Consider the following 14273-nt stretch of genomic DNA (forward strand, 5'->3'; position numbering starts at 1 on the left):
TTCAAAACAATAACAAAAAATATATAATGTAAAAGATATACCCGTTTTTTCTATTTAAGAATACTCAACTTGAAGGAAGTCCTCGAATGTTCTTAGAAGGCTTTTAGAATTTGAAGCTTCTTCGATTGTTCCTAATTTCCTCTTGTTTTATCGTTTTTGAAGTTTAAATATTTTTATGTTTTAGCCCCATCATCACAGCGTCCTTTACAAACTTTTTGCTTGTTTTCTCAAGTGAAAGGATAAATCAAGATATTAGGTAGATGTTCAATGCTGGAAAGAATAAATGAATGGATATTTGGTCTTGCATGCGATTCAAAAAATTATTTAAATTATTTTTTTTAACTGAAAAATTTTTTGCATTTTAAGAATAACCCGAAATTTCGCGTTGAAAAAATTTTCTTTTATTGATTTTCTATTTCCAAAAGAATAAACTTTTGCGAAAAGTGTCAAAAAACCGAGAAAAACGCGACAGTTTTCTGCCCACTAATAAGTCAAATCCCACTACTTGGTTTAGCATATCGGTTTCTAAAAGTAACAGTGGTCCTGTAGCTATTTGTCTCTACGTAGACGTTAAAAGACATATATTGATCTTTTGTGTGGTTTACTTGTCCTAAGCTTTATTTTTGTGTTTAAGGAGCTACGGAACGGCTGTTGGTTTTCGACTTCAGTGACTTACATACACGAAAGTCGAGCTGTTTTTCCGGCATGTATGTAATTTACAGACTGGAACATATAGATATATCTAGAATTTTTATCTTCTCCAGCCTTGGTCATGTTTTCATCCAGAATGAGCTCGCTGAAATACTTCTTTGTAATATACTTTTCCGAGTAAAGTGCGCTGGTCTGTTCATTGCGCAAAACGCGTTTGGCGGATTTTTAATATGTGCCCGGGATATACGGAAAGTGAGAATTTTAACCGGTTCGTGGCCCCTAAAGTATCGTAGTTAGAGATCCTAGACTTTGAGAGACTATTGAAGTCTTCTATCAAGTTTCTTCATTTATTCTTAACAAGAATTAAGTCTACATTTTAATTATTTATTTTCGAAATAGAGATCCGTAGTTTCCCACCTTAAAGCCTTGTTTTGGTCAAAAAACGAGTTTTTTTTGTGCAAATTTTTGTGCATCGCTGTAAAAAAAATAAAGCATTGCGATGGAGAACACTAGCAATAGTGTGATACGCTAGCTTGGTAAATCTCATCCAGCGTGGTAAAAATTTTGGTAAGATTGCTCAGATGGATCGAACATGCTGTACAAGGCGAAATTTGTTTACTTTTTTATTTTCTCCTGTAAATAAACACCAAGTTCTGTATCGAAACACAGTGAAAAATCACTACAAATTATTAATTGGTTCAATATTACCTGCATGGGCTTTCAGGATGTGAAATAATATATTATTGGTTAATATGAAGTGAACTAATCCGACATTTTTACACCACTGTTTTGACAACAAAAGTAGCTAATTATGAAAGGGTCAGTCAGTGTTGTTGTTACTCCAGCACAGAGTGAAGATGAGCCTACTGTGGAAGAAAACGAGACATTTAATGTCGTGTACCATGGTCATATAAGTATTGATAGGCGTTATGTTCCTCCAGTTTTCCATTGGATTGCTAAGCAAATTGTTCGAAAAGGTGATGTGAATATGACAATGAAAGCATGTTTGACGAAATCTTCTTTAAAGTTTTTGAAAAGTGACAATAAACAATCAATATTTATGGAACATACATTTGATAGTATTTATCGTCTTTCAAGGTTAAGACATTGTAACCTGAACAATTTTTTAGCATTTATTACTGTTGGTAAAAATGATACAAATTGTTGTGGATTTTATATTTTGGAATGTGAAAGCGTAGAAATGGTAAGACATTTAATTATGTTTAAGGTTTATTGTGTTGCTTTTCAACCTACTTTCCTCTGGCTAAGGGACCATCAATAAAATATGCTCATCCTTCTTTCTAACTTTTTGACAAGGGTGTCACAACTCGCTAAAAAACAGTACAAAAAGCAAGGTTTATCGTGCAAGGTTAATGTGTATAGAAAATGTAAAATTTCGCCTGACAAATCCTGCAGTCATTAAAAAAAAAACCAAACAAACATAGGTTTTTGGTTGTAGTACAGCATCCTTGCTATACCTCAGAACTTACAAAGTTAGAAAAACACAAAATTTATGTTAACAATGACTAAACAAGAGTTGCAGGCAATCACGCCTTTTCAGCCCTTTGAATTCACATGAGAACTCCCAAATTGCATGCACAATTGATACAAAAACCATAAGAAAGTTTAAATCAAGAAAACCAATTATTCAATTATAATAAACATAATGTAGCATATACGGGCGGTATTATCACCACCATCCTAATATTGCTACAAAAAAGAAAACATGGGATCCATGCCAATGCTTTGTCTATGGATTGCTGTTTTTGTATAAAAAGATGCACGAAAGGTCTAAATTCATGATTCAACTTCATTGCAGAGCTCTTTTTGTTTTCTTGCAGTCTAATTTGTGGAGTGCGAGAAGCAATCAACTTTTAGAAGACAAAAGGCCTGTAATCACCCTGTTGGCAAATTTGTTTGAGGTGCCTATTCTATTGTAAAAAATTAAAAGATATACATGAAAAAACTATCCTGAAAATTTTATTGAAAACTGACAACCAGAACATGTTCAAATGTTTCATAGAAATAAAAAACTCACCCCAATTTCTCTTCACCGCCATTGAATTCCATTGCACGAATCATGCGATAATGAATGCACATTTTTGCTGGATTCATGCCATTACAAAAAAATGATCAATGAGGGAGAGCATCTGTAGCTGTGTTTCCATCGTAAAGCATTTATAAATGTATCAACAAAGTTCCGAACATGATAAATAAGATAGATTAATCAAAGTTTCTGTGTTATTCTTTATTATTTAAACGATTTAACTTACTAAATCAGACCTCTTTGCAACACCAACCTCTTCTTGTTGTTGTTTCTCTGAAGACAGCCTTGCTAGCTGTCTTACTTTTTGATTATTTTCCTTTATTCAAACAGTTAGTCATTTTCTTATAAAGACAGAATCATATGTAGAAAATTAGAATACCTAAATTTTCGGATCTTCCCCTTTAATGTTCTAAATTTAATTATCTTCATAGTGCTTCAACTATCACATTGAGCATTCTCCCCTGTTGTTTTTTTTGCTTATAATGTGCAATAATCCTGGTCATGCTAACAAAAAAAGAAAGAGTGTGATAATCATTAATTATTATAATAACCACAAGACAATGCTGTGATTTCTTCTTTCTGTTTTGTTTTTTCTGGTCTCCAAAAACAATGCCAATAGAGTAAAGAGAAATGTAAATCTATGTGGTGAAAGCCTACCATAATGGGGATTTTATCAAACTCCATCTCATGCTCATTTAAAGTTAAAGCTGTTTGTTTACCTACGGTTTCACAGGAACATTTTGCAACGGCCCGCTTATTGGACGGGAATAAGAGATCAACAAGATCGTTCAGGAAAGTCATAACTCCGTCGGAACTTTGAAATGATTAAAAAAAAAATGTATATGTTAATTTTTTTGATAATGGTGATTATGTGCTTAGACTTACCTCAAATGATAGTTCAACATTATTTAAATTAGAAGGTTATATGTTTATACAGGGTGGGTTTGTATTTTGAAACTGTGGGTCCCATGGCCATATACCATGTGACTTGACAGCTGATTGTGTCATTATATATTAGACAAATAATATCTCTAAGTCACAAAAAATTGCTGATTTGTTGATTTATGGAGGCATCCTTTTATTAGTTTAATACTTTTCTTAAACTGTGCTTGCTATTATTCTCTGCCATTAATAAATTAAATAATTGTAAATTTTGCTAAAAATAACTCTGCGAAAGATCTAAAGTAAAATTAATTATAGTGCAGAATAATTGGTTATCATGTTTATAGTTGTTGTTAAAATGACTCGCTACTGAAGTAAGATTTAATTTTTTCTTATTTATATAAAAATAAAATATTTTATATAAAAATTATTGTTTCTTTTTCCAGGGTTTAGACAGACCCTGGAAATTTAGCCATTTAACCATGTGCTTAACTGCTTGTCAATATTGACATTCTATTAGTAGCACTCCTAAATCATTGTGTGGGCATCTCAACATGTTGTTGCATTGCTTTCCTGGAGAAGCTTCTAGTTTTAAAATGAGAGTTATAAATTCATGGTAATGTTAACATTGGAATTTAAATTTTTTTTTAGTGACTGTTAGTGTTTTTGAAAAGAGTATAAAATTTTTTATGTTTATTTGTGTAAGCATGAATAAACTGTGATACTTTTGAAATATGAGGAGATTTTTTTGTGGTTGTTAAGTGAAACTATGTATGCACTTCTATATCTATGAACCGTGAAAATTATCTGAAAGCCTTCAAACGTTGTATATAATTTTTCTTCTCCTTATTTATATGTTTACTTTCCTTTTTGCATTCTTTAGCTGCATACTTTTAGAATACAAACAAAAAAGTATGCACAAATCAATTTCAAGTGGAGTGGTACTGCCTCTCCATAGACAATAGTCAAAAAATACCTTATCTTCAAAAAGGATATACATAATTGACATTTTTGAACATATTTTTTTGTGACTCTTTATCAGTAATCAGGTCGTCTTAAGAAAAAAAATGAAAATCACATTGACCCTTTGACTAAGAGAGACTCAAATTTGCGTCAAAGTAAGCCTAAAATAGCAACACACAATATAACCTGTGACCACTTAACTTTAAAAGATCAAATTTTCCTTCTTAGCAGTGCCTAACTATGTCAACATTGGAATACTGTGATCAAAAAAGATTAGTTAATCATGTTAGCAATGGCTAAGTGCAATGCAAAATACCAGGTTTCTTGACACACAGCAATTTTTGCAGTTTCTAATTGAAAAATAGGGAGATGGGGAACATACTTTAAAAAATACTCTGTATCGATTTATAAAACTTTGGCTATGAAACTTATCTGTCATTTACAAAACTTTAAGGCTTGCACATTAAGTTGCTGTCAATACATTAAATAAGATTGGTGAAACCATTGCACTCTTGAGTTTGAGACCAAACTTGAAAACACGCTAAAATAACTAATGCCATATTCTGCGTGAGTAACTAAGGACCACCTGGGACCCCAAAATAGGACCAATTTCCTGAAGCTGGGTCAATCCACTTGTTTCCAAACAGACAGGTTGATTATGTCAATTTTAAAACATCAATATCTCTTTAATCTTTTATTAAAAGGACACGGATTGATATATTTTCTTGATCTACATTTCAGGCTCTATATCATGGGTTAAAAAATTTGTAATAAAAAATGTTGTGTATCAGAGGGCCATTCCTGTTATCATTAAAATTCAAATTACAGCAATTTAGAATTCTTCTTCTGCCTAAGTGGCTTTTTCCATAAGTCAATATTACAATTTAAAAAAACAGGGGTTTTGTAATCTATAATGTCGTTATAATTGCACCTGTAATAGTAAAAATCACTGTCCAAGTAAATCTCATTACTTCATGCTATCATTTGAACATATCATTTGAACCGGCTATATGTTACAAAAGGTAGGCATGTGATGATGGCACATGTTTTATTGGTCATTGTTTATTACTTTGTGTTTTTAGAAAGATCAATTTTTGAATTCTTTGAAAACACGAGTTCTTGGATTTCAAAAATCCTTCACTGGTGATCATGCAGCAATACCTAACAAACTGCCCACCAAGCCGACACACAGGCGAGGGGTTTCATCAGGTGCAATCCTTGTTTCACCCAGCAAGTCAGATGCTGTATATCGAGATTCTGTGTATTACATTGGAAAAGTTACAATATCGCAACCGCAGGCTCCACCTAAATTTATTGATGAAGTTTTAGTGCAGCTAAAGAAGAATCAATCATCAGAACATCCTCGTTTTAAAAGGAACGTGAGTGGCAACTTGTTTGCGAAAAGATTCAGTCTTGATGCAAATGCACACAGAGAAAGTATGCTTACTGATGTGTTATTTTAAAAATCATTTCAAAAGTTATGTTTTTTTAAACTAAGGTTTTGCTTTAGATACGGGTATGTTGTTAAGTGCTTCAAAAGCAGAGATACAATTTATCTCACGAGGGAGATCAATAAGTTGTAACAGTGACCATCAAGAAGCATCGGGATTGGAAAATGACAGAATAGATAGGGAAGCCCCCTTGGAGAGTGACTCATTTACACTTGGTGACATACAAGAGGAAGTACAGTCCCGACTTGTTACATTGCAGATATCAAAAACATCACTTATGCTGTTTAGTGTTGGTTCAAAAACACTCTTATTGGAAAAAAAAATTAAAAGTATTTCTTTTTGTACAAAGGTAAAATTGTTAGTCATGTTTTTATGATCTTTATAGCGTGAAATCGGAATCAGAAATCTAGTGCTTGTTTTTGATTTATTTGTAAGTAAAATTTTCCAGTTATGGTTTATTTCATTCTAATTTTATTATAGGGTGAAATTAGAAAAGACCATTTTGGTTTTATATGTCGAGAAAATGGAAATCATACGTGTTACATATTTCAAGGTGAATCTGAACACAAGGTAAATTATTTTATTAAAATAAACTTTTAAATCTGAAAACAATTTAAATGTTTATTTAAATTTTTTTTTCAAATAACCTCCAAGTAATTCGTTAAAGTCATAATAAAAACTATAGGTTGATGCAATCATGAAATCGATGAAGCTTGCATTTACTGAAGCACTAGAAGCAACAGCACATTTAACATTATGTGAATCCTGTCCCCTACAGTACCTACATAGACTTTGCACCAAACTTGAAGGTAAAAATATCTTACAGTTGCATCTAATTTGGAAATTTTTGTACCTGGTTCGTAGCAATTTTTCTTTATTATTTTAATTTTTGTAGCTTCTTCAATGATTCGAGAAAGACTTCTTGTTCTGCAAGAAACTTTAGATCTGATTTCAGATTATGATAAGCTTGTCGTACTGAATCAAGTAAATGTAAGAAATTTTAAATAGTTTTTCAAAATATTTTTATTAGGATCTATTCATGTCTCTACTATTTTACTGTGCATCATAGGAAGTTGCACCATCAAATGATGAGGAAAGGCTCGATATAACTGTTGACATCCTGCGCAAAATATTTGATGAACAACAGAAATCCCATAAGCATTCTCACAAGCTTCAGGTACACTGTAACAACCTATAGAAACAGTATATCATAACATTTTTAGAAATAAACTTCTTTTTTTAAAAATACTTTAGAACAATCTGTCAGATTATGACAACAGAGACCGTTCAAAATCTTCTACGATATTTGAAAAAGCCAAAAAGTCATTAACGACTTCATTCCAAAACTTAAATATTAAAAAGGTAAGACAAGTTATAATTAAATTTATAAACATATTGTACTTTAAACCTGTCTTTTATTTACGTATTCCATCGCATTGTGAATCTGCAATGAAACCTAGACAGCAATTGCTTTAAGGCATGCTGTGTGGGGGGAGCATGTTATTCATCAGTCAGCAACATATATTTGAAATACTGTTGTTGCATGCACACATTTAGCACACTCACGCACGCACACATATTCTACAATGTTTTCATAATCAGTGACAATAACCACCATTTTTCAGGTCAGATCCAAAACTCTCTCCCCCAGCATGTATGACAACCATTCATCAGAAGGGGTAAGTTGTCTGTACGGGTATGAAGTCGTTCGACCATAACCCATTAATACACTATCCATAATTAATTTTTTTTTGTTTTCCCATCTTCATAACCAGCCGCATACCAATTAAGGTGTAGTTAAGATGTCTCGAATGTTATCTTATTTTTTTTTGTTAGTCAAATGGTTCCAAGTCTCCCAATCCTCACATTGCACGTATCCAAAGTTCAGAAAATATGAAACCTCGAAGTAAATCGTATGAAACTCCAAATAGTTGTCCAACAACACCAGAATTTGCTTCCCGTCGTCTTCAGTTTACATTTGATCAAAGTGGTAAATCTTCAAGAAGCGGAAGTATAGCCGATGATGAAGATGAAAATGAGGATGTTAAAGAATTAAATGAAGTTAAGAAAGAAAAGTTGGGTCGAAAAGGATCTTGGCGGCAGGTAAATTTTTAAATGTACCTTATTAACGCGTTAGCGCATAAAGTTATTGTGCGAAATTCAGTACCGAAATTACGTGCAAAGCATTATGCGCTAAAATTACGTGCGAAAACATAATACTATATTTTACATGGAAGAAACGCATTTATATTTTGCCTAAAACCTAGAATTTTACTATTTTTTTAGTGTTTTCCTTGTTATTTGCGGGGGAATTAAAAGTTGCGCGAGAATTATTACGCGTGAAATACGTTCGTATTGCTATTGGGAAAAAATACACGCGAAATAGATTTTTATCTGCTGCGCGAAATCAGTGCGCGCAAAAATTAGTACTACTGCGGTACCTCACTTATCCCCTTTACTCGTATGTGTTCAAGTTTTTTTCTGTTTCTGTTAGGCGATATATCAAAGTGTGGTTACACCATCAAGAAAAAGTTCCTGCTCATCTGTTTGTAAGAATAGATTTTAGTAATTCTTTTTCCACATCCTTATTAATTTTGTTGTTTACTATCATATTTGTTTTTATTGGTTATTATTATTATTACTTTTTTATTTATTTCTATCGCGCGTTAGGGAAAATGTGCACTCCTTTGATGATGTCATAATGAAATAATGTTCCTTGATAGTATGGTGAAATATCCTTAAAAGGAAATCTCGATCACAATCTCGTTAAAAACAATATTTCCTGTAACACAGTTAATTTTCCCCCCTGCTTCAAATGTCGAGTGATATAAACGACCCTTGTCTGACATTAGCTAAAATGTGTTCTAACAGATAAATCTTATTCCTTTCATATTGACACGGACAGAATTTGAAATGTCAATATTTCTAATCTTTATTTGATCTACAATGAAGGAGGATTTTATAATTTCTTTTCATGAAAACAAGACAACTAATTACAGCTTACTTTGTACTGTCTTAAAAAATCGAATAAACATAACGGAAATGCTTAGATTAAAATTAACTAAATAAATCAGAATTCGTCATTTGTTTATATTATATATCTATTAATTGTAATATGTGATTTGATGTCACATACGTATTCAAATTTTTAGTCATCATATCGCTTATAATCGCGAGGACAACCATATTGTTATAATTATCTCATTGTATTCAACTTAAAGTATAGCTTAGTACAAACCTTTAAAACAAGGTATTCGGGTTGGTGTGTGCTTCATATGGTGAACGTTTTATTGGTTTCCTTCTATGACGTAATTTTTTGATAACAATACTGAAGTAATCGAGACAAAAGGAAGTCATTACTGTGTTTGAAATTAAATTGGTCGCGGTGTGCATATGAAGTCAGTATTGTGAAGTGAACACATGTAGAAGGTGTATTTTGGATGAGAAAAAAAAAGAGTTTCGGTTTGTTGCTGGCATTGTGTATAAAAATACATCAGTGACTTAACTGTTTTTGTAAAAAGATTAGTTTGTTGGAATGCTTGTGCTGACAAGATGGTTATGTTAACAAAAACAAAACAGGCGTTGCTTGATCGAAAGAATAATGTTCTTCAAAGATTTTCTAAGATAACTAGAGATTCCAAAGCTGACGTGATAAAACAGTTCGTAAGCTGTATGTGCAAGTACTTACTTTCGTTTAGTTAGAGAAAAATTTTGTTGTTAATTCATGTCACTCTACTTTGCACTCACTCACCCTTACAGTACGCGGATTTAGTTTACCCCTAATTTTTACTGAAATATTGGACGGTTTTGCCGGTACCAAAACGTTTGACTATTCTATATCTCGAAGTTAGCTATGATGACGTTTGTCGGTGATTCAATAAAACGAAAAATTAGTTGCGTTTGTAAGAACGGAAAATGTTTCCTATGCTAAGTTGGTGGTTGTATGTGTAATTTCGATCTTCCTTTGTCGTTTACAGCTTTTTTCTTTTCTGTGGTTTTACATTACTGAAAACCTTCATGTTTTATTACATATTACTTTCCTACGCAGCAATTAAATCTTTCATTAATAATTTTAACCAAAATTGTTAGTGAACGAGTTATTTTTTAGATTTTACTTATAGTGACTCACTCATTAAATTTAGAATACGCGTTGTTATTTTTATAAGACACTGATGAAGTGTCTATTTCTAAAAGTTTCTTATTTGGTTTTTAATTTTTTCCAGATAATTGAACTTTTTTTCCGCGATGTTCAATATTTTTTGTGTCTCCAAATATATACAAAATCGCTTGCTTTATTTTCAAAAATATTTTGTAGTTTTTAAGATCGTTTAATTTTTATTTAACCTAAAAAATGAAAACACTCATTTAAAAAATAGTTAAAACAATGTGGTTGTAAAAGTTTCTTAATTTTTTGAAATTCTACATGTAGATTTCTTGTAAACTGGTTTCTTATAATAAAAAAAATGTGTATATGTTATTTTTTTTTCTTCGTAGCAACGATTCCAATCGAAGCTGAGGAATTGCAACCCAGAGAGCCTGTCGATCGCAGTTTGAGAGCACGTGAGCGATGGCAGAGCGCCATTATGAACCAGATTCTCTTGATCCGTATGAATAAAGAAAATAAAAAGCTGGCTGGTATGTTTGCTAACGCGTTTATACAATCCATTATTCAACATATTTTTTTCACTTCATTATATTTATTACATTTGATTTTCAGCTAACATTTCTGCGACAGAAACACGGCGACAAAAGCTCTCCTATAAGGAATTATGCAGTTATTCTGCTGAGTCAGCAAGTACTTGGGATGATTTGTTAATCCGAAAAAATAACGAAAAAGTTGACGATCATGTTTTACTTGAAGCTGTACGCGGTGGTGTACCGCGCATGCGTCGTGGAGAAATTTGGCAATTCTTGATAAAACAATACATCATCAAGACACCTGAAAGACCTGACGAGCAATACTGGAAGGAGAGTTCGTATAGAAGTCTGATACAAGAACATACCACACATCAACACGCCATTCTCATAGATTTAGGTAGGTGATTCGATTCAATTAAAACTGTTGCGCAACGATTTCTTTGTTGTATCGCAATGTTACCAAACTGCAGGATTTTTAATTTTTAATTTTTCCTATGTTAGGACGAACGTTTCCGACGCATGCTCATTTCATACCTCGACTCGGTTCCGGGCAATTAAGTTTGTTCAATAATTTGAAAGCGTATTCTATCCTTGATAAGGAAGTGGGTTACTGTCAAGGATTGAGCTTTGTTGCTGGTCTTTTACTGATGCATGTAAGTAACCGTTTTTGTAATTTGAATAAAAAAAAGACTGATTCTTTCATGATTGTTTATAATTTTTTTTTGTACAGATGAATGAAGAAGATGCATACAAATCATTTTGTCACGTAATGTTCGATCTACAAATTCGTAATCAATATAAACCAGACATGGAGGCTGTACAGGTAAATAGTTTCTTTGATCTGCCGCTTTAGCCGGCCTTAAAAAAACTCACAAATTAATAAGAAATTGGCAGAAAACATGTTCTTCTTTATGTTCACATATTCTACAAGAATTACAAAGTCTTTAATATTTTCTCCAGCAACAATTGTATCAACTGTCGCGTCTTCTTCACGACTATCATCCAACGTTGTATGAACACCTTAACGTTCACGACGTAACGCCGACATTATATGCTGCACCATGGTTTCTGACGTTATACGCTTCACAATATCCCATTGGTTTTGTCGCGCGTGTGATGGATTTGTTGTTGTTGCAAGGACTTGAAGTTATTTTTAAGGTCAGTGTTTGTTGGGAGGATTTTTTCTCTCTGTGTGTGAATATTTTTTGTTGACTTTATTATTAGTTCTCTAAAAATAAAAGATTACGTCATCGATTATTTTATAGGTTGCTCTAATCTTAGTTGGAAATCATGCAGATGAAATCTTGAAGTGTGATTGTTTCGAAAGTATTGTTGAGTACATGAAAACGAGTCTACCGGAGGAAGTTGTTGATGAAACCGACGACATATGCACACGAGCATTGAATATGGATATTAAGCAACAGCTTAATTTGTATGAAGTGGAGTACCAGTTGTTGAATGATGAAATGATCGATATTCGACAGAACAAAGAGAAGTTAGAGAAACAAGAAGTTGCTCATAATCAACTCATTTTGCAAGTTGCGCAATTGAAGAAAGAACTTAAAAGTGCGAATGAAACGATTATGTCATTGAAAATGTCGGTAGAAAGTTCGAACGATCAAGTCAACAGTTATCAAGTAAAGTTACAAGCTGTTCAGAATGAGCGAGACAAACTTAGGTTGACGGTGGCAGAATTACGAAATGAAACCGATGGTATTAGTTCTTCAGAAGAAGTTGCAAGTATTTTTGATAAAAAAAGAGTTACAAATGGCGAACAAAATTGGGAACTAGTGCCCAGTCCAGATAGTGTAGGTGCAGAAATGGTTAATAAAATGCAAAATACGGAGAAAATGCTGAGTCCGTTAGAAGCGTCTGAAATGTCAGATAATGAGTTCTGTAGGAACGGTGAGACAGATTCGATAGGGAGTAGCTCAATAAAAAATGGAGTTTGTAATGAATTGACATCAAGCTCTGATTCTTCATCTTTGAAATCTTTGGGTAAAGACGCTACGATGTTGTTAACCGTTTCGAGTGAAAGTTAAACGTTCATATTAGTTATTTTTATGCTGTTCATACAGTTTTACTTGCGCACATAGAGGTGCGTATTTTAATACCCCCCCCCCCCCCCCCACGATGAGATCACGTGATGTAGTTGTTTTTAACGAAGTTTTTATTGGTGAATTTGAAACTTTTTTCGAGTTTTTTTTCCTCAAGTAAGATATTATAAATTTTATACAAAGATTGAGTTTTTAGTTAATCGTTTTGTAATTAGATAAAATCTATTAAGACAGTCAAGTATGGATGGTTGTTCAGAAAAGGGCGTTGACGGTACACAGCCACAGGCTCGAAACACTTGTTTTCTAATGCTGGCCGTTAGATTCAAGTTAACTACTGTGCCTAGATTCTTCCTGATCTGTGGCCATCTATGCTAAAAAAAAAAGATTTATTGTTATTATGAAAAAATTATTCTTTTGTTATTGTAAAATATTATTAGAGAGAAAAAAGAATGCTAAAGTGTTGTTTTTATTCTTACATGACGTTAAACAAATTTTCTCGGTGGTTTAGTTTCGCGGTCAATTAATTTTGCGCAAAAAATATTTGGAAACCAACCCAAAACAAATCCGCCCAACGATTCTACAACATAAAACCACGGCGAACAACGTTGACTCTAAGTAAACCTATGCTGTCCTGCACAGACCCAAAAATCTTTAAGTTCGATAACAAGGTTGTATTGAAATTTCAAACCGAGTTTGGAATATTGAAAAGAACTTTTAAAAATCCCCTTCCCTCCAAATATCATAGGCGTAGAGGAGCCCTGAAATACAAAAATACAAGCATCTCAATATTCGTCTTAGGATTAGCGATTTTTAAAGTTGCCTTTTGGGTTGAATTCTATCTAAGCTTTTCTTGATTTGGCCGCCTACAACAAAACCTTTCTCGATGCAAACATGAGAGCTGTTTACCTGGTCATGGTGTTGAATAAAATCTTTGATGTAAACAATTTTTGAATTTACTATTATCCAATTTAATACCTAGTCTGTAACGAATTGCGTTTACGCAGAAATGGGAAGTTTGCGAGGATTTAACACTTTCAAACTTTTGTCTGTTCATCCGACATTTTTGATAAACGGTATATTCCCAGTAATTCGAACTGTTTTTGGCTTTAACACGAGCCTTTACTTACAGTAAATATTTTATCAAGCCATATAGATGTTTTTTATAAGCATAACGTTTATCAGCATATTTAGATTCATAACGTTAAGGCCGATCACAACAAGGACGATTTAATAAAAACTTGCCCAAATTTTTAAATTTGCTGAACGAAATTGTTGTCAGTCAATTTGTGCGGAATGGTTATCAGTTAGTAGCTACTTGAACGTTTTTGTGAATGTATGTTTTTCCGTTCCAGATTTGTAAATTTGCATTTAATCAAGTTTTGTGCCTGCGTTATGAAGAATGATTGTTTTTCGTGGAACTGAAATTTCTGTTTTGCAGAATCAAACTTTAGAATTTAAATTTATCTATAAAGCCTAATAAGTTTTAAAGTAGGGGTTTATTTGCGTGTCGAGGTTCAACAGATATTTTTTGAGTAAGGGTTATAGAAGGCGGAGAGGGGGCGTAGTTAATCCAAGTAGGTAATT

At 32.8% G+C, this 14273-nt stretch overlaps 1 protein-coding gene across 2 annotated transcripts; it reads left to right on the forward strand.

The window, feature by feature from the left end:
* Window positions 1-1217: 1217 nt before the first annotated feature.
* On the forward strand, window positions 1218-13146 carry LOC130653888 (TBC1 domain family member 1-like). 2 transcript variants are annotated; one of them, XM_057456386.1, is made up of 17 exons: window positions 1218-1855; window positions 5626-5980; window positions 6054-6343; window positions 6475-6564; window positions 6680-6803; window positions 6890-6984; window positions 7064-7171; window positions 7249-7356; window positions 7620-7673; window positions 7831-8097; window positions 8489-8543; window positions 10489-10629; window positions 10712-11029; window positions 11134-11285; window positions 11363-11455; window positions 11593-11790; window positions 11898-13146. In XM_057456386.1, the coding sequence occupies exons 1-17, from the start codon at window positions 1463-1465 to the stop codon at window positions 12672-12674; spliced, it is 3618 nt and encodes a 1205-aa protein (XP_057312369.1). In that variant the 5' UTR covers window positions 1218-1462; the 3' UTR covers window positions 12675-13146. The 2 variants fall into 2 exon arrangements, with proteins under 2 accessions (XP_057312369.1, XP_057312370.1); XM_057456387.1 differs by lacking the exon at window positions 7620-7673.
* The last annotated feature ends 1127 nt before the right edge of the window (window positions 13147-14273 follow it).

The sequence above is a fragment of the Hydractinia symbiolongicarpus genome, chromosome 8, assembly GCF_029227915.1.
Source record: "Hydractinia symbiolongicarpus strain clone_291-10 chromosome 8, HSymV2.1, whole genome shotgun sequence".
Classification (NCBI taxonomy): Eukaryota; Metazoa; Cnidaria; class Hydrozoa; order Anthoathecata; family Hydractiniidae; genus Hydractinia; species Hydractinia symbiolongicarpus.